General features: G+C 41.3%; 1 protein-coding gene and 1 non-coding gene across 2 annotated transcripts in view; both read right to left on the bottom strand.

Annotated features, from left to right (window-relative positions):
• The window catches only part of CLSPN (claspin), a 28,044-nt gene continuing 7,048 nt past the window's right edge, over window positions 1-20,996 (bottom strand). The window contains exons 6-25 of the mRNA XM_055401988.2: window positions 20,683-20,755; window positions 19,946-20,054; window positions 19,178-19,758; window positions 14,123-14,314; window positions 12,204-12,445; window positions 11,102-11,280; window positions 10,928-10,992; window positions 10,010-10,209; window positions 9,524-9,678; window positions 8,514-8,740; window positions 7,827-7,938; window positions 6,769-6,844; window positions 6,443-6,546; window positions 4,151-4,315; window positions 3,922-4,043; window positions 3,404-3,531; window positions 2,971-3,076; window positions 2,112-2,194; window positions 1,692-1,853; window positions 1-1,365 (exon numbers count right to left, since the gene is read on the bottom strand). Coding sequence (XP_055257963.2) covers window positions 1,255-1,365; window positions 1,692-1,853; window positions 2,112-2,194; window positions 2,971-3,076; window positions 3,404-3,531; window positions 3,922-4,043; window positions 4,151-4,315; window positions 6,443-6,546; window positions 6,769-6,844; window positions 7,827-7,938; window positions 8,514-8,740; window positions 9,524-9,678; window positions 10,010-10,209; window positions 10,928-10,992; window positions 11,102-11,280; window positions 12,204-12,445; window positions 14,123-14,314; window positions 19,178-19,758; window positions 19,946-20,054; window positions 20,683-20,755 — 3,192 coding nt within the window. The 3' untranslated portion in view covers window positions 1-1,254. The remainder of the gene's footprint in view (window positions 1,366-1,691; window positions 1,854-2,111; window positions 2,195-2,970; window positions 3,077-3,403; window positions 3,532-3,921; window positions 4,044-4,150; window positions 4,316-6,442; window positions 6,547-6,768; window positions 6,845-7,826; window positions 7,939-8,513; window positions 8,741-9,523; window positions 9,679-10,009; window positions 10,210-10,927; window positions 10,993-11,101; window positions 11,281-12,203; window positions 12,446-14,122; window positions 14,315-19,177; window positions 19,759-19,945; window positions 20,055-20,682; window positions 20,756-20,996) is intronic.
• On the bottom strand, window positions 10,679-10,751 carry TRNAE-UUC (transfer RNA glutamic acid (anticodon UUC)). Its single transcript has one exon. It is a non-coding gene; the product is annotated as a tRNA-Glu (tRNA).

Below are 20,996 nucleotides of genomic sequence, written 5' to 3' on the forward strand. Positions count from 1 at the left end.
CCAAATGGTGCCTTTAAGGCACTGGATTTATTGAAAAACTACATACATATTAAAACATATTTATATACATTTTCTCTGTTACAAGATTATAAATATACAAATGCAAATTCCATCAAAGTCAGCATCTTGTATATTAAAAACAACTGTAGAAAACCTGTATCCTAGTTCCATCAGTTAAATTGGTATTCCTCAACTGCCAGTTAAAAACAACTGCCACAGCTCACCCAGCTTCCCAAGTCCAGCTCATGTCAGTGAAACCACAGTGTTTACATGGGACGTTTTTCCAAGGAAGCAGTGACATTTGGTTCCGAGGGGGGAAAAATATGTTTAAAATTCTGAGAGCCTCATGGTGGTTCGGAGAAAACTGGGACTGGTGGCAATCCTAACAACATTTTGATGAAACTCCACGATGGTCTTCTCTCAAACTAAGTAATGAAGTTATTACTTCATTGTCCTCTGACTGGTCAGGGCAACGTACTCAACCCAGTTGAATGCAATAAATAAGGACTGTATATAATTCTTCGGTCAGAATGAGAAGGAAGGTCCTTGAGCAACAGTGTTTCAAATGGAAAATTTAGGTCCTAGAAGAGAGGTCTCTGCTCCACGGGAATAACTAATGTGGGTGGCCACCAGGTATACCCTTCTATCTTCATCCTCATACCATACTGGTACTTGGGTACCAGTTTGAGTCCTTATTATAAAGGAAGCAAAGGTGAACTGGAAATTTGAGACTGCCTTGGGAAGGGCCAGAAAGGAAAATGGAAGGGGCATGACTTATAAAATAGCCCATCTGTCGATTCTTAGGTCCTCTAAGAAGTCTCTCTTTCACTGAGTCCTGGTCACCATCCTGCACATCGCAGGGGTGTGAAGGCATCATCTCAGTTTCAATATTCACTGCTTTCTGTAATTTTCTGTTCTGTCACACCTTTTCTTCCTCCAACTACCCCTTTCACCAAAAGGAATCAATCCAGGAAGTTGCTAGGGTAAAATGTCAAATATTTAATGGAGGACACCCAGGTATCCCATAAGTTGCTGTTGTAAACACTACAGAATTGTTAGTGGCCAACCCAGAAAGTAATACAAGGAAAGAGATGTCCAGAGCCACATGGTGGAAAGAACTGGAATCTGTGTCCTCAATCTTAATGCACTGATTGTGCAGGAAGTGGGGATCTTCCACGTGAGCATCAATTCCAGCCTTCAGTGCCAGATACTTCTCAACGGAGTCCCAACAGAGGTGCTGGCGCCCTCACAGTGTTAGCTTTCCAAGTAACGGAAGATGCTTTGCTTCAATTCTGAAGTACTATCATCTGTTTTGAGGCGCTTAGGTGAAGTGGATGTCACTAAAGATGGACCCCTTCTCCGTACCTACAGAGCAAAGAGACAAGAATCAACTCAAGACCTTTGTACAGGCTGTGGTTCACTCATACTTAGCTTCAATTAGCTCTTAAGCAGCTCATAGTTAAATCATGGATAATTAGGAGAAAAAGAAACTGAAAATTTCCAGGCAAGTCTCACAGCTGATTATACTTACTGGGGATAGCACTCCCCTTGTACCTTATTGGGAATGCAAGATTAACACTACAGCATAAATCTTTAAGCCAGAAATACATATATATTTTCAATCCAATTCAATTCACTCATTCATTCACTCTGCTTTGGAGAGTCACCAGATCAGCTCTCAAATTCCCTACCCGAGGCTCAGATGATTCCTTTGCTGCCTCAGCCTTGACAGGAGAAAGTGTATGGAAGACAAAGTTTCGAGAATTTCGGGGAGCACTGGGGTTGAGGTCAGAGAGGGCAGCCAGTTTCTGAAGCACAGCTTTGGGCTGGTTGAGCAGTGAGCCTATCTTCAGCTGAGGAAAGAAGAGTCATTTGGTATCAAATTCCAAGCGCCAAAAAGGAGAAGCCAGCTCCTCCCTGCACCTGCCAGGTGTGGAGGGGACACATTCCCACCCTGCTCAAATGGAAAAGAAACAGCAGGCTCCTCTGACACCTACTTCCATTTCTCACAGCCACCTCCCTCCTGCAATGACAGAGCATTCCCTTAACCTGACTGAGGCCTTTGTAACATTGCAAATCATGACTTCAGGCGAACAAGGTCCCCAACCAACCTGGTTGTCACTTCCTGGTTTGATGGCTTCAAAAGGATTTCTGAATAAAGACTTTGATTCTTGAATAACCACAGTGTGAGTGACTGAAAAGAAAAGACAGAGAGGCCTGCTCTGGGCAAAACTGGGTAGAATTACTTTTAAATCTAAACAAACTAACAGGCCCTTAACTAAACTAATAAACTGAGGCCACAGGAACTCTGCTTATTTTATAATCATGATTTGAAAGTATAATAAGTGGTTAAGACAGACAATTCAGTTAAACTTACTGTCTAATTAACAGTAATAATAAGAAAAAACAACAGTGGCAAGACAAATTCCAGCTCTAACACTTAGGTATATAATCTTGGGCGACTAAACAAAGAAGCCAGAATTCACTCCTCTGAGCTGCCTTACAGGGATTCCCAAGTGGCGCTAGTGGTAAAGAACCCGCCTGCCAATGCAGGAGACAAGAGATGCGGGTTTGATCCCTGCGTTGGGAAGATCCTCTGGAGGAGGGCATAGGAACCCACTCCAGTATTCTTGCCTGGAGAATCCCATGGACAGAGGAGCCTGGTGGGCTACAGTCCACGGGGTCACAAAGAGCTAGACACGAATGAAGCAACTGAGCACACACACATGCAGGAGCTGCCTTAGAACATAAAGCAAAACCAGCTAGATACCCTCTCCACTACAATAGCTACTGTCCAATAGAATTAGATTGAAAGAATACTGTCTCTCCCCATCTGAGGGGCCCCTTTAAGATAATATTAGACACAGGTCCATGACTGAGCTGCAACAGCCTCTGAAGGCTGCAGTCACCTCCAAAGCTCCAGCACCAACAATCCGGGGGGACAGCCCCTGTGAAGGACTAAGAGCTCACCGTTCTTCTGCAGAGCTTTGGCTGTAACCTTCTTGGCCAGCATCATAAACTGACTGTCTTCCCCAATCTCTTCTTCATCTTCAGCTGCAATCTTCCCCTGCTGTGCCTGAAAATAAAAATCAGACAGCATTAACAGAAGCCCACGGTTCCCCCGAAGACCCAAAGAATTAGCATAGCCTGGAAGCTAGAGTACTTGGGATAGCATTTGTTTTCCTTTTTGCTACCCTCTGTTGCTTCAGACAAAAAAAAAAGTATTTTGGACAAAAACATGAATAGAATTGGCCGTGGTAATCTTTTCAAAGCACAAAAGAAAATTTAAGGATTAAAAGGGATACACCGCCCAAGGTTTTGACAACTATCATGACAAGCTGGGTGACTGAGATGACCCTCATATCTAGGGTTGGAATAGGCGAATGTCTTGCAGGCTTCCTACATGGTCCCGAAGCCACTGCTCTCGTTCAATTCGCTCCTTTCTCCATCTGGCTTCCGTCTCGTCAAGCTGTTCTTCAATCTGATCGTCATCAGAGTCTCTGTGGAACAAGTCCATCTGGGAAGCATCATCTAAAGCAAAGAGTTAAGGCTATTAGCATTCTGCAGTCCCCACAAGAGAGGGTGTCTCGACAGACACTAATGAACCCTGTTCATTTACAATATACTGACACAAACTTTTCCCATCCACTAATGGAAAATAAAGGTCAAGGCCAGGTCCTTCACTGCTGCTGCTGCTGAGTCACTTCAGTCGTGTCCGACTCTGTGTGACCCCATAGACGGCAGCCCACCAGGCTTCCCCGTCCCTGGGACTCTCCAGGCAAGAACACTGGAGTGGGTTGCCATTTCCTTCTCCTAGGTCCTTCACAACTGTCTGCTATACTTTTGAACTCCTCTTGCTGGCTTAAACTGAACAAACATGGACCTTGTACCATTTGCTTCTAAAGGCAATGATCAAGATACCTATGTTTTTCCATCGGAATCTCCTCATTCGTCCAGGACCATCGCTGTGCAGGTCCCCATCAGCAAGGTACCTTTCTTGGTACAAACGCAGCTGGCGCTTATCATCATCTAACATTGTTTTCCTACGACAGGAGAAATACGGTGTTCAAAACCAGGACCACTCTGGCTGGTTATAGGGCCTGCCTTAAGATGCACCCCACTGCTCAGAAGGGCTTGTTGGGATACTGACATGTGTATTTTCTTGACTTGACTCTGCAGTTCCTCATCAGAAGGAAGTACTTCATCAATTACATCCTCTTCATATTCATCAAGCTCTTCCCCATCATACTCATCTTCACTTCCCACGTCACTCCCTGACACCTCTGCCTCGTCCTCCAGGTATTTCTTTAATCTCCTGGAAAACAATATTGAAAACTGGAAAATACAACAATGAATATACGCACAGTAATGAGAAAAGCAGAACACACAGCCATCTCTAATAACAAGCATAAATTAATAATAATAATATAAGCCTGTTATTTAATATATACTTTTTGCCAATAACTGTGCTTTGGGGCATTATTGCATTATCTCAGGAAGGGGTATTATTATTGTTCCCTTTGATTTATAGCTGAAGGACCTGAAACTCAGAGAGTAAACAACTTACTGATGGCCACACAGCTGGGAGGCAGCAGAGTCTGGATTCAACCTAGATTGGTGACTCTAAAGCCAGAACTCTCAATTTCCTCTATATATTTGAGACATACCTGTCTGAAGATTCATACTATTTTGTTTTGTATTTAAGCTTACCAGCTTCAGGAGATAGACTAGAGATAGTATTGTATGGAAAGGTAATAGACTGAGGTCTTCCTATACAGCCTGCCAAATCTTGACCCACAAGTTACAGGTACGACTGAGGCTCATTTGTTGCTGTTCAGTCACTCAGTCATGTCCAATTCTTTGTGACCCCATGGACTGCAGTGCACCAGGCTTCCCTGTTCTTTACTGTCTCCGGGGAATTGCTCAGATTCATGTCCACTGAGTCAGTGATGCCATCCAACCATCTCATCCTCTGTCGTCCCCGCCTCTTCTTGCCTTCAATCTTTCCCAGCATCACAGTCTTTTTCAATGAGACAGCTGCTCACATCAGGTGGCCTAAGTATTGGAGCTTCAGCTTTAGCATCAGTCCTTCCAGTGACTATTCAGGCTCAGTTAGTGGTAATAAAACCACCACAAGTTAGTTTTTCTGACTTAGGGTCATACTGAAAACAAATCTGCTGTTACCTTGAGTTCAAACTGCTGTTATCTTTTGCTGAGAATGGCAGAAGCTTGATGGCTTTCTGAAAGGTGATTTTTATCAAAGACTTGCATTATTATTTTAAAGCTGAGTTTCTCTAAATCCTAGGGTTCCTGAGGAATTCCTTCAGGGGCCAAAAGCCACCAAGCTCCTCAATCTTCCCATCTAACCCTCTTTGAGCAGCTCAACTTTTAGCTGCCATTCTTTATAAGACTTCATTTGAACAAAGGACACTATAGTTAAATAAGGTTTAAGAACCACTGCCTTAGAAAAAAATCTATAGATGACCCAAAGCTGTATGAGATGGTTAATTTGACAGGTGACAAATTAGAATCCAAAACTGATCTCAACAGAATGGAATGATGGGCTAAACACAACAAATAAATCTAATATGGATCAATATGATGTCCTATATTTGAAATCTAAGTCATCCACATACAATAAAATGTGAAACATCTATTAAAACAGTTTTTATACAATTTTCAATATCATGGAAAAATATTTACAGATACAGTAAGTGGGGAAAAAAGCAAGATGTAAAACTGTATATATAAAAAAACTTTACAGATCTCAACCATATGAAAATATATGTCTGACAAAGGTTATGAGACAATAATAACCACTACCACCACTTTCACAAATATTCTGCATGGTGGACATGGATGACTTATCTATATCTTTCTGTATTCTTTTAAATATTCTAAAATAAATGGCTTACTTTCATAACCAAAACAACAAAATATTAAAAAAATTAATGGGGGGTCATTTGCCTGACACTAGGATGAGGAAGACCTGGAATGATGGTAATTCAAAGGAAAAAAGACATGTGGAATTTAATCATCTACTAGATCCTCAGGCCCTCCAGTGACTCAGTTCTTATGCTCATTGGTTACTTTACAAGTAGTAGGCAACCAGAGCAAGGGATGTGGTTGCACCACCACACAGGGCAGTAGTCAGACCACACCTGAAGATAAAAAGAGAATCCACATATGTGAAGAGTCTGGAAGCAATGTCACGTGAGAAACAGCTGAAGAACTAGGGATGTTTAGTACAGAAATCACTTGAAGAGGATGTGACTATCTTTGAATACTCAAAAGATATCATGTAAATGGATGTTATTCAATCTGTGTTAACCACAAAAAGCAAAAACAGAACCAGTAAATGTAGGTAAAATGGTGGTGGCAAGCTACAGCTCAACTGTCAGGAGAAATTTCTTGCAACAGAAAGAAGGGATGTAACACCTACATTTGCCTTTTCAACTTCTCCGATTGCTGCAGGAGGTCTTCCTCATCATCATCTTTGTGGTCTTCCAGTGTCAGGTCCTCCTTGTCAGAATCACTGTGTTTATCCTGCAAAATCATACAGTATCACATGCCAAGTTAATCAGAATAAAATGTGTCCTCAGCTAAGACAGGATTCAGAAACTTCTGCCCAAACATTTTCATTCTAGGAAATTGCTTCTGATAACATGCCAAACAGACTTCTCAAGAATTCAAACTACAGAATAAACAAAATCCCCAGCAGCTGTACATGGAGTTCAGTTATGATTACTTTGTTCCCTTCAAACTCACCTCATCACTATCAAACTCATTATCATTTGGGACAAGTCGAAAGTCTCCAAATTCCTCCTCTTCACCTTCTTCTTCCCTAAGATGCAAATCAACAAATCCATAAACAAGTTGAAAGCCAACTATAAGCAGTCAGCCAATTTAGGGACTGCAAATATCTTATATCCCCAACAATCTCTTTAAGAAACAGGAAACAAGATATCTTGCCTTTCAAAACAAAAATTTTTTTTTAAATTGTGATAAAATACATACAACATAAAGTTTACTATCTTAACCATTTTAAGTGTACAGTTCATTAGTGTTAAGTACTTTCACAGTGTTATCCAACCAAGCTCTAGAACACTTTTCATCTTAAAAAACTAAAACTCTATACCCTTTCAATACCAACTCCCCAATTTTACTGCCCCACAGCCCCTGGCAACCACCTTCCTACTTCCTGTCTGTATGAATTTGACTACACTAAGTACCTCATATAAATGGAATCATATAGTATTTGCATATTTATGAATGGCTCACTTCACTTAGCATAATCTCCTCACAGTTCATCCATGTCTTAGCATGTATCACAATCTCCTTCCCTTTTAAAGGCTGAATAATATTCCACTATGTATGCATCCTCTTGGGATGCTTCCACCTTTTGACTATTATGGATAATGCTGCTATGAACATGGGTGTACAAATATCTACTAAGAAATCGTGTTCTCAGTTCTCTTGTGTATATACCCAAAAGTGGAATAACTGCTGGGAGCGAGGAGGTATTTAAAAAATGGGGTTTTGATTTGTATTTCCTTCATCACTGGTGATGTTGAGAACTTCCATGTGCTTTTTCTTGCCTTTTTTACCCTGTTCCCAATCAACTAAATGAAAGCATTATAATAAATAATTTCTTCACTATGCAAATATGAGACTCAAACCCACTGCAAGACTCTCAGACAGGATACGAAGCCCCTACTTATTGAAGTAGTAAATGAAGACCATTTACTGCTAAGCCCAGAGAAGCTACCCCTGTAGTTCATCAGAAGACGGAACTTGCTAAATTCCCTCAGGTCACTGAGACTCACCGGTCTGTTGGGAAAGAGCCTGAACAAAGAGCGAGGGCTTCTTCCATTGGATCACCCAGGCTACTATCCTTCTCCTGCTTATTTAACTCTGATGGATCCAGAGTAGAGACATCTACATTACAACAAAGAAAAAGATTTGTCACCAAGAACTGATAGCTTTATCCTCTTTCCCCAGCCATCTGAAGACATGCCGGCTCAGCACAGTTCTAAGGTAAGCTTGCCAAAAAGAGCTCACCATCCATTCATTCAACAAATCCTTATTTAGTGCTTACTATGTGCCAGGCACCAGGGAGACAGCAGTGAATAAAACAAAGATCCCAGCTCCCAAAGAGCTTACATTCTAGCAGGGGTGTGAGGAGAAAGGGGTGCGCAGGTGGAAGTAATAACTTAGCATTTATATGAAATTTACTATGTAGCAGACACTGTTCTAAGCTTTGCACATATTCTAGCCATAAATGACAAGTCATATGGCCAAAGTTAAAGCAGTCTTAAGGTGATACTTCACCATCCTAAAAAACTAAGAGCTCTAAACGTTAGGAGCTAAGCAGTGAATTCAACCTAGGTTCAAGAATCCACCATGGCTCTGTTTTCTGTGAACTTTTCACCTGAGACTAAAGGACTTCTTCATATGGACACTGACTTAAGATATTTGGGTGGGTGAGCCTTGCTGCTCTGTTGGATAATTACCCTGAGAAGTAAATTTTCCTGAACAAAGATCCAGAAGTTCCTCCATGTTCTCTTTCTTGTCACTCTTCCCAGGCAGAGGCTTTTCAGCCTGAGATGCAAACTTTCCGGTACACAAATCCAACAATTCATCCATGTTGGCATCCATGGCGTTCTCATCCATACTGGCCAATGGCAACCGAGGCTTCAAATCTTGGTACTGATTCCTGTGGTTTCTAACATTTAAGAACCTACAAGCCCAATGAAGAGTGTAAGAAATGCTCCAGGAAAAAAAAAAGTAGTGGGGGAAAAGCCTGAACTCATTTCCAATAGCAAAGTTGGAATCTGAATTCTGAACCAGAAGATAAGAGTGTCAGACTTTAGCCTGTGATAACCTTAAGAGGGAGGGGGATGTTTATGAAAGAATAAGACAAATGGTAAAGGCTGATTTGGGGCTTCAGATGGTGCTAGAGTAGGGCCTGGTGGTATGGCCATGTACTGTGCCACAGAGCTGTCAATTCTCAATGCCACCCAAAAATCCTAACACAGTGGGATGAAAGTGAAAGTGTCAGTCACTCAGGCGTGTCCGACTCTCTGCAATGCCGTGGACTGGGACCCACCAGGCTCCTCTGGCCATGGAACTCTCCAGGCAAGAATACTGGAGCGGGTTGCCATTTCCTTCTCCAGGGGATCTTCCCGACCCAGGGGTTGAACCCAGGTCTCCCACACTGCAGGCAGATTCTTTACCATTTGAGCCCCCAGGGATATGGATACAGGGAAATTTGATGACCTCAAAAGGGTTATGCAGTTCTAATAAGGTAGAAATTAAAGGATCAGAATGCTAGCAAGGCTATTTACTTTTTATTTTCTAGATAGACTTTCTTCAAACTTGTAGGATATAATACTAATGATCTGCACACCTCTCTTTCTCAGAAGAGAAAGCACAGATGGAGTGACAGAAGCTCGCTTTATTTTTAAACAAAATTAAGCAGTACCCAGCACCATCCCACCCACAGAAACATAAAACTACCTACCCATCTGCATCCAACAGTTGGCTCTGAGTGTCATCTTCTAAGCAGAACTGGAAGTCTCCTGCTCCTAGGAAAAGTGTCTTAGGTTCTGGGGAGGCGTTATACAGATCTTGGGAATCCTCTATGGGAAGTGAAGGCTCAGACAGCTTTCCTGAACTCTGGCACCAAAACAAAACCAAACAAAAACAAAACATTTTACAAATGTCATTCACTGTCATGACAACAACAGAAGCTGCTATTTGTAAAATTTAATCTACTCTCAGGCAATTGCAGTTGGGGAGGACAATGCATAGCCAAGGGAAGCATGAAAAAAACATCCTCAAGAAAGAAAGAACCCTGGATGAGGTTTGTTTTTAATAAAATATAAAGGGGGTGGATTTTTTAAACTGAACATACATAATGTGGTGGGAGTTTTTGGCTTGGACACACTTTATTTAGCAATGTGGGAAGCAAAAGAGGGAGGAGATTAGAAAACCATTACCATCTCACCTTAGAGGCTGAACTGACCAAACTGGCTCGAAATAGCCCGGGGGAAGGAGATCTGAATCCTCCTGCTGTAGGGAAAAGACCGGTCCCACGGCCTGTGTGTCTGTTACAAGGCTGATAGGATGGAAGTGTGGAGCCTATCAGCTCAAAGCTGCTATTGTGGCTGCTCTCCTTTGTCAGGAATGAGCATGAATCATCTTCATCTAAAGAAAGACAACTTTTAAGTGCATGATTCCCAGAAATAAGTCAGACTTGTTTAGGAAAGAGATGAGAATGAAACTGTCTGGTAAGATCCACTGGTAAACCTCTGAAGTTACATGTTCCAAAACATTACATTAAAGGTTAACTATGGTACTAAGATAGCATCATACAATCAGGGTTTATCACTCTGAGCTAAGTGACACCTCAAAGTTCCTGTCTTTCTTTCACCTTCCCTAAGGCCTATGATTACCCTTTCCATTATCTAGTCACTTATGTATCTTCCTTTGATCTACATGATAGAAATGTTTCATGTTTCACTCAATCAACACATATTCACTAACGACCTATTAAATGCTCAGGGTCAACTGTAAAGAAACTGCATGTAAGATTTCAAAAACTGGACCAAGAAAAATATTTGGGATTTTTTTTGTTTCTTATATTGGCTGCACCATGCAACTTGTGAGATCTTAGTTCCCCGACCAGGAATTGAACCTGGGCCCTCAACAGTGAGAGCATGGAGTCCTAACCACTGGACCACAAGGGAATTCCCAAGAAAAACAATACAGTTCCTAAATTCCTATCACTGTCACAGGTAAGACTGGGAAAAGTTCACCAAGGTTCAGAAAAATGGAACCTTATGGAATTGTAGTCCTTAAATGTTAAAGCTGGAGGATTAGAGAAAAATCAAGTTTCAAGTTCCACATAAGAGTCACTACTTACCTAATTTGCTAGGTTTTTTGCCTGAGTTTTCATCTATTTCTGATTTTTCTTCAGTAGGAGAGTAACTACAAAATAAGTAGGTAAATTAAATATCTGTTTCTACTTCTTCCAAGAGGGGCAAATTCCCTGGTATTTACCAGGGAATCTTATCTTTCCTTAGAGAGAATTACTTACCCCATCTTGGAAGAGCTATCCTTGAATAGAAGGAAGGTAGAATCAGATGAGAGAGGCTTGGGGACAGAGAGGCCAACTGACTTGCCAATTTCACCACTGCCATCATCATTGTTTTCTTTGTCTATTTCTTTCTCATCTTTGGTTTCTATTTCTTCACCACGGAGAAGGAATTCTGCAGTCTTTACCAATCATGCCACCCCAAAACAAAATAGTACAAGTCAAAAATTTTAAAAGCAAACATACTAGCCTGAAATACGGCTGCTTAGTTACAAGTCACATCTTAAACCTGAAAAGGTAAACCTGAAGGAAGCTCACTACAACCATTATCATTAACACAATTTATTAGTTGTAGACACTTCCAGAGCTCTTTTATACTTTGTTACTTTATCTTTCACCCTTTCAAAACTGCTACAAGATTCTGAATGAACTGGATTATCATTTAACTGAGTTAATGAGAGACTGCATGATTAGCCTAAGGTTGCAGGACAACTCCTGGCCTCCAACCACAAACTGTGACACCCTGCTCAGTTCAGCCATGGCTTTCCTCTTCCTTTACCCAGGGCTAAACATTAACCAGCTCTTTCAAATGACTCCACTGTTCAAACAAGGACACTTTTCTTTCTCCTAATACCAAAAATCCTATCATCACCTGTCTTCTCTAGGTGGAAAACTACCTTAGAACAAGGGCAAGAGGCCCATCTACAAAAACCTTCTTCAACAATTAACTTGGGAAGGTCTTGGCCTGAGAATTTATTCCAGACCTCAACCTGGCCAAGGTTAAAAGTGCTTTTTTTTTTCTAAATAGAGAAATCTACATGAACAACAAAGATAAAAGTCTTTAATAGAAAGCCATTTCGATATCAGCATTATAGTACAATATGTGAACCAACAGGTAGAAGCCAGGGCATGACCGAACTGCAGGTGTTCCATGGGGCTGAAAGAAGTGAATGCACTAAGATTTAGTACACCTGAGCCACCCTCCTCTCTGACCCTGAGAGCTCTTCCACAGTCGAACGTGCTCATCATCCTCTTACTCAGACCTGATTTTCTCTTTCCCTTACTCATCGTGACCTAGTAACAAAAGCACGTAATTGCCAGCAACCTGCTCGTTGCCTTCTTCCTCCTCTTCCTCTTCTTCCTCCTCTTCCTCCTCCAAGGCTTCCTCTCCCTCCTCTTCGCCATCTTCCTCAGACTCATCTGTCATCTCTTCCTCCTCCTCCTCTTCCTCCTCAAATCCATCCTCATTATCTAACTTGAGTAATGCCTGGCGTTTTTGACGCTCCTCCAACCTTCGGAGTTTCATTGCTTCTTGAAGTTTAGCTTTCAGCACCTGAAGCTTTTCCCCTGAACAAAAGTATGAAGAGATGCTTTAGATGCAATGACCGACTACACACAACAAGTGTCCATTTTAGGCAACTCCAGAAGTGTTCCAGGCACATCACAAAAGGAAAATGAGAGACCTTCGTGTTTTAGGCTTTTGTTATCTTAACAAATGGGGACTATTAGGAATTGAGTGTAGGAGATAACTCCCATAATTATGTTCTATACCCTGGGATATTACACAGATTATTATTATTTAAAAAAGCCAAAAAAAAAAAAGAAGGAACGGGGGTAAGTGGACCTTCAAAAATCTCTGGCTCAGAAGCCATGAAGGAAAATATTGATAAATGTACCCACACTGAAGAAAAAGAGAAACAACTCAAGAGTAAAAACAAGCAAAATATGAACTGGTATTAAAAATAATGCTTAACTTCACTTCTTGCTAGCAATACAAATCAAAATAATGATACCATTTTTTATACATTTGGCAAACATTTGAAGGTTTGATAATACCCATTATTACAGGAAGAAACAGGAACTCTTACACACTGTGATTCAGAGTGAAAATTAGTGCAACTTATTTTGACGGACAATGTGACTAGGACTCACTGATTCCACCGTAAGGAATTCTGCGTCAAGATTTACTAACACATATATGATACTAGGGTGCAGTATTGTGTGAAATACTAAAACTGAAACAAACATGATGTCCCTTACAGAAGGATCGTTAAACAAATCATGTTATACCTGTACGACGGAATACCATGTGATGTTAAAAAAACACCTCAGAAGCAACATGTATATCTGAACTCTTGAATTAGATGGTCTGGTCAGGCTACTCGCTCTCTTACTTACTAGTCATATAGGTTTGAGCAAGTTGTTTCGATGCTTTGTATGTCAGTTTCTAATATCATTTGCTGTAAAGCACCTGAGCAGTGTCTGGCAGACAGGGAGTGTTCAGTGTGTCTTGCACACACTCACACAAAAGCATATGCATATGAATTTTCCTAGGACAAACAAGAAATTGTTAAACTGCCTCTGGGAAGACTAATTTTTTTTAATTTATCTTTTAATTGAAGGATAATCGCTTTACAAAATTTTGTTGTTTTCTGTCAAACATCAACATTAATCAGCCATAGGTGTACATAGGTCCCCTCCCTAATGTTTCATTTTATACCTTTTCCTAAGTGTTTAATTTTTTTCTACATGATAAATTGCTCGTATTTTCAAAGTGGAAGTGGGAACAACAGACCTGTCCCTAATACAGATTACAAAGCAGAATGCATGATGTATGACTGCATTATTATTTTGTTTTTCAAACAGACATGCACATGCACGCAAAAAGTTTCAAGGGACATACAACATGGTTACAGAAGATGTCTCTGACAGAAAAATCTTTTTGTTTATTCCAGAAATTTTGTTTACTACAGAAATTTGTTGTTCATTCCATTTATTTTCTACAATGGGTATTTTTTTAAACAATAAGACAAAAACTATTTTAAGAAATAAAGTCATCTTACCCACCCCATACAAGTAGGCCATATCCAATCTCCAGAGTCTCCAAGGAAAACGATTTTATAACTTCTCACTATAGGGTCTTCAGCAGCCATAAAGGGCAGCCAGAGTACAAAAGCCAGGCACCCCACCCCACGCATGGTCAGAAGAAATATACAAATAAAACAACGCCATGAACTCAAATACCTGGTTTTGTGTGGCCGGCCCCATCCAACTGCTCAGCTGCCAGAGTCACGGGCACCACGTCTGCCCTGAGCTCTTCTTTCCCGTCAGCGCCCACATCTTTCACTATGATGTCCACATTCACCTTCTGACCAGTCCTGGGTTTGGCTGCTGGATTAGCATGCTTCCAGAAACGCTGCTTCAAGGCTTCCAGCTCTAAACCAAGCACCAACCAGTATGTCAGTTTGTCTTTTAGATTCCAGTTAAGAAGTACAAGCTAGGTTCAACAAACTTGTAAGGAAAAAAAAATACGCAGAGAGACACCAAAAACTCCTTTGCTACCAACACCTGTGTTCAATTCATATAACTTAACCCAAACTAATGTTCTACTGCAACTGTTCTTCCTCAATGAGTTTCTTAAAACTCATTTTAGGGTAGAAATTTACAACTGAAGTTTCTAAATATGTGCAATTCTTTTTAAAAAAGCATTAAGCTGGTAGAAAAATACCATACTCCTTAATTATGCAAGGGCTTAATTTGTCACAGGTTTCAGTCTCCTTTTAAAATATTCCGTATTTTGAACATCTCACTGTTTATTAGCAATCTCTCTAAATACAAGCAAGGTCTATTTAAACAATGGAAAAAGAGGAAACTCCCTGGTAATCCACTGGTTAAGACTCTGAGCTTTCATTGCTGAGGGCCCAGATTCAATCCCTGGGGGGGCGGGAACTAAAATCCCAAAGCCATGTGGTGTGGCCAAAAACAAGAAAATAATAATCAATGCAATTAGTGATGTAATTTGGCGGCAGGGCTGGAAGTTTGTTCATGAAACTTTTACATGGATATAATCAGTACAATGAGAAAGGAAATCCCATTGAGAGGTGGTCCCTGGGCTTCCCTGGTGGCTCAGGTGGTAAAGAATTCAACTGCAATGTGGGAGCCCTGGGTTCGATCCCTGGGTTGGGAAGATCACCTGGAGAAGGGAATGGCTACCCACTCCCATGTTCTTGCCTGGAGAATTCCATGGACCGGGAAGCCTGGCGGGCTACAGTCCATGTGGCTGTAAAGAGTCAGATATGACTGAGCGACTTTCACCACACACCAACTTATATACAAATGGGAACACACACAGGTAGTGTGAGTGCAGTGGTCTAACCGCAATATGGCCTTTCCTTTCTTCCCCACCGCCTTTGCTCAGAACTTTCTTTCCTTTCTCCCTCAGCCAGCTGTCACCTACCATTCCCTACTCACTGTATAACAAGCCAATCATACCATAATGGGATCTGTTGTAAGAGAGCTGACGGTTATAAAGAGAAAAGAATGGAAAAGAACAGTTTCTTTGGGTTCGGGGATGCTGGCTATTCTCATACGCTGTGCCTTCTCTTCCATGATAATATGTCCAGGATACTCCAAGTTTGGTTCTTTTTTCTAAAATTCACTCAACTCATACTTCGGTAGTTTTGGGGTTAGCATCCAGACGTGGTTTTTCCCTCCCTAGAGTTGGACTGTGAAGAAAGCTGATCGCCGAAGAATTGATGCTTTTGAACTGTGGTGTTGGAGAAGACTCTTGAGAGTTCCTTGGACTGCAAGGAGATCCAACCAGTCCATTCTAAAGGAGATCAATCCTGGGTGTTCATTGGAAGGACTGATGCTAAAGCTGAAACTGCAATACTTTGGCCACCTCATGCAAAAAGTTGACTCCCTGGAAAAGACTCTGATGCTGGGAAAGGTTGGGGGCGGGAGGAGAAGGGGACAACAGAGAATGAGATGGCTGGATGGCATCACCGACTCTGTGGACATGAGTTTGAGTGAACTCTGGGAGTTGGTGATGGACAGGGAGGCCTGGCGTGCTGTGATTCATGGGGTCGCGGAGAGTCGGACATGACTGAGTGATTGAACTGAACTGAACTGAACAGGGTCTTAGTAGAAAAAGAGAAGAACTGGAAAGAAACCTTTTTCAATGAGTCCCTGACATCATTTATTGGGCTTCCCAAGTGGCACAGTGGTAAAGAATCCACCTGTAATGGAGGAGATGCAGAAGTGGGTTCAATCCCTGGGTCTGGAAGAGCCCCTGGATAAATGAAATGGCAACCCACTCCAGGACTCTTGCCAGGAAAATCCCATGGACAGAGGAGCCTGGTGGGCTACAGTCCATGGGGTCACAAAGAGTCAGACATGACTTAAGTGACTAAACAACAACAACATCATTTATTTAGCTGCAAAAATCCAACTCCAAAGGGATGCCATGTTTACACTGTAAACCAAAGAGTAGGGAGAGAAGCTGTAAGTGTGCATCCCATTTCTGATTAGTTTAGTAAGTTGGAAACAGCAGGCAGTGGGAAGGGAACAGAAGTAGGAAGGTCATCATTGGTGCCAAGAGAATAAAACAAGTGGACGGGGAGGAAGATTACTCAGGACCTAAAATAGGAGTGAGGCAGGAGTAGCTTTCATTCTTCTGGCGAAAGCCAGGCCCCTCAAAACTCTTCATCCCCCAACCCAGTGAAGCACCCACTTCCCTTGTCCTTTACTACGCAACTCAATCACCACCCTCCTCATCACAGAACCCCTGTTCAAGCTCCTCTCCCTCCTTCAGTCTTCTCCCAGTTTTCATCTCCTCTTTAAGTGAAATGTCTCCGCTCCAGCTCATGTCTCCACCTAAAAGCCCTGCACCCTCTGGCCTCTGGTCACCAACCACTGTGCAATCTTCACTTCAGCTAACCAGAGCATCCTCTGCTTTCTCTTGTCCCTGTGTCTTTTGCAGGTCTGTCCCCTTCACCAAGAAAGCCCTCCCTCACCTCTCTGTCTTGTATCTCCTACTCAGGCTTCGGGATTCAGCTCAGGTATCAACTCCTTCTAGAAGCTTCCCTGACTCCATGTGAGGAACTCTTTCTCTACAAAGTATGCATAGCACTTAATATCCAATTTTCCTGCCTGTGACTCCTATTAGATTTTAAATTCCTTGAGAGCAGGAACTACATCTTACTGGTACATACAGCAAGCAACACCATGCTAAGTAAAAGTTTACTACATAAATGAACTAATGTCATATATATTATGAAACAGAGTGATCTGGAAACCCGACATTCATGTCAAATATTAGTTCTGAAGGAAAACATATCCTGAGTTAAAAATAAGTGCCTATTGTCAGCCAGGCATTGTGCTAGCTCCCTGTATAAGCCAAATGCAATGTTGGAAAAATTACCCAACCTCTCCAAACCTCATTTTCTTCATTTGCAAAATAATACTTGGGGTTATGAGAATTAAGAAAGATAACTACTAAAAAAAAAAAAAAAAACCAACCAGTATCTAATACATTCAGTTCAGTTCAGTCGCTCAGTCGTGTTCGACTCTTTGCAACCCCATGTACGCAAAAAGGAGGTTTCTTCCCTTTCCCGTTTCTCAGTCTGAGATGATAAAGAAAACTTCTATTTCCATATAACAAAATTTCATAGTGTCCAGTATAAGTACTCAAAAAAAGTTTCTTCCTCACCTGTTAGTCTGAGGCTATTTAGGTAACTTCTAGTCCCACACAATAAAACTTTCTCTCCCCATTCTGGGCACCAGCTTATTCCCACGCTTCTTTGCTAATGGAGCTATGCTAGTTCTGTTGCACAGCTCTTCCATCCCACCACCTGCTCTGGTCAAACTGGCTTACACGTCCTCCCAATATGTACCACACACAGCTCTTTCTGTCCCTCCCAAGGATGTCCTTCTCTCCACTTCCACAAAATCCACCCACTCAACCAACAATGACTTAACTGATACTGTGGCTGACCGAGCACCTGCCAACCATAAGATATTTAATGAAGCAGCATCTCGACGTAAATAATTTCACTAATAATAAAAAGAACAGCTACCATTTGAGTGTTTCTTTAGGCATTATTAACATATCTTCACTAGAGTGCTGCACTGTGAACCAGAAGTGTTATTTCATTTCTTTTTTAAAGTTGCCTTGGAGAGATCAAATAGCATACTCAAGTTTAAACAGTGAGTAATGTCGTCCAGATTCAAATTCTGATCCTGCTACCAAGCCTAAGCTCTTACTTATCAAACGACACTGCCTCGAAGTAGAGGAGGGAAACCCAATTTTACCTACAAATCAGGAAATCTACCCAAAGCGGGGAATACCTAAGTTCCCTTTATTTCTGGCCACACCATGCAGCATGTGGGATTTTAGTTCCCTGACTAGAAATAGAACCTGTGCCCCCTAAGGTGGAAGTATGAAGTCTTAACCACTGGACCTCCAGGCAAGTCCCTTGGGCTCTCTCTTGAAGAATCATTCACTCACTCCTTAATTCATTCAGTAAACATGGCTGCCTAATGTGTCATCATCTGTGGAAGCACAGGGGACAGAGGATGAACAAGCCAGAAGATCCTCACTGAAGTATAAAGGGGAAGAAAGTGAACAAGTAATTACATCTGATTATTCTTCAAGCCTTCCTTTAACCACCTATTGTAAGAAACATCCCTTCTCTGAACTTCCATGCTTTATTCTAAATATTTCTTTCAGCAAAGAATACGCTACCTTTTTTCCCATGTTAATTTTTTCCAATTATCAGTGACACATGTTCCTGATAGAAGATGCCACTTTCCTGTATTACTGCTATTTGCCTACTTCTTATCTCCCCTGCTAGAGTCTAAGCAGCTTAAGTATAGGATAAATGTCAGATTTCTCAAGTATGCCTTACAGCATCTTGCATGAAGTGGGTAGTTTAATATTTGTTGAATGAGTGGAAAAAAAAAAAAAAGAAATTCAGTTTTGCAGGCAATTTGCTGATGTTTCTAACTGTGAAAAACTGAATTGAATAATGCTTTCATCAATGTCATACCACAAAACAACAGCAATGTACCCTCCTTTGTACATTAACTATCAACAGGTTTCCCTTTTAAACGAGGTTCAGGATGTTCTGATACCTTGCCAAATGTACCTAATGATTTTTATCCATTTCCGGTACATCAGTATTAAGACCATGTGTGGTTATTTGTTTCTCCTGTGTTCCCTGTCCTCCACAGTGGCAAATAATAGAAGCTGCCAGAACAAATCATTCTAGAGAAGCTCCCCACAACTCAAAGAATTACCTCTGTTGGTTTCAGGTTCTTCAAGTATCACAAAGGAATCTCTGTCAGCACCCAGCTGAGGTTTACCGAAAACATCTACTCCCAGTTGCTTAAGTCTATCCACAGTGAACCTCCTTGCTTTTTCAGGTGGCACCACTGTTGCTGATTCATTTTGCTGGCTGGGCTCTTCCGCCTTCTCATCAGCTGCTTCTGTTTTTCTCAGGCCTTTTTCTTTCTCGAGGGCATGAGGTTCAGGTGCCACAAGCCCTTTAGTCTGATGCTCTTCACTGTCCTTGTTCCCCAAGACACTGCATTCTTGATGTGCCACCGAGACGTCCCCAGGTGAAGGTCTAGCATCACTTTGCTCCTGTTTCTTGGGAATTTCTAGCTCTTCATTTCCTGTCAAATCTTCACCACAAGGCTCAGCGGATTCAGCAGTGATCTGGGGTTCCTTTGAAACTGCAGGAAGCGCATTGATTTCCATTTCATATCCTGCACCTGTTGTCTGCTCAGGGTCTTTGCTGTGGTGGTCACCATTCATCTCAGTTGTATTTTCAGTGTCTATGGTTTCTTTGTGATGGCTTGCCTGATACTTAGTGGACCTGGAGAAGAGAAAACAAGCTGGAGTTAAACATTCTCCTATAAGAGAAACATTCCCAACCCTTTGCACATAATGAATTGGTTAGATCAGTTTTACAGGAGCAAGGAATCTGAACTCTTTACACCAGGTGTTTGCCTTAAAACTGAATGTTTATGAAAATTATAATCACATGGAAAGAAGGTTCTTACTTCAGGAGCGCCATGGCATTTCCCTGGCAAGTGGGCCGGGGTTTACGTTTGAAGAATTCATGAACAGTTTTATTCTCAGGCATGTGATATGGAAGATTAAGTGCAGACTCTATAAAACGGAAGAGAACAAGCAAATGCATATACTATATAGTCTGAAATGTTGCTTTACATTCAGTTAATTAAACAGTACAACCAAAACCATCACCAGAAATAGAAAACAATCCTGCCTTTAACATAAGACAGGATCTAAGTACAAGAGAATTCCATGAAGACCAGTGGCTTTTAAAACTATCTGTGAAATCAACTGATCCAAGAAGTTTTTTAAAAATACAAATTCTTGAACCCCATTTCAGGTCTACTGAGTCAGAATTTTTGTGGGGCCTAAGAATTTATAAATTTGGTTTGTAAAAGAGATCCTGATGCAGCCAGACCATAGATAACCCTTTAAAAAAACCCCTCCCAGGACTTCCCTGGTGGTTCATTGGTTAAAACTCTGCACTGCTAAGGCAGGGGGCTCGGGTCCGATTCCTGGTTGAGGAACTAAGATCCCAAATGCTGCGTGGCCAAAACATTTTAAAAAGGTTTTAAATAAATTTTAAAAATGAAAAATTCCCTTCTTACCACCACTAATTCTGGAAATTTTCTTAGTTTATATTAATGTTCCAGAGGCTTTAGAACCAAGGCCATTCATCAAGATAAATTCTAAACTTCAATGTTTACCATATAGGTTTCTTTACCTCGAATAAGGCGCTGAGTCTCACTATGCAATTTTTTTAATGCTTCCTTACTTAACTTGGCTGCCTTTCTTTCCTTAAAGAAAACAAAAAGTGAGACTACATTAACGCTTTTACCAAGAAAGATAGATAGATACCCCTTAAGAGTCTACTCTCCCCAAGAAAAGAGGATAGAGAAGAAATAGTCATCTCAAATAAACTCAATACAATATAAACTTCAAGAGCTTATTTATTTGCAAGTCTCTTAGAACTGATTCAACCTAATTCGTATCTGTGTTCCTACTATGTACAAAGCAATATCCTGGGAATCAGGAAAA

This window comes from Moschus berezovskii, chromosome 4 (assembly GCF_049115385.1).
Source record: "Moschus berezovskii isolate FMDL1 chromosome 4, NW_MosBer_1.0, whole genome shotgun sequence".
NCBI lineage: Eukaryota > Metazoa > Chordata > Mammalia > Artiodactyla > Moschidae > Moschus > Moschus berezovskii.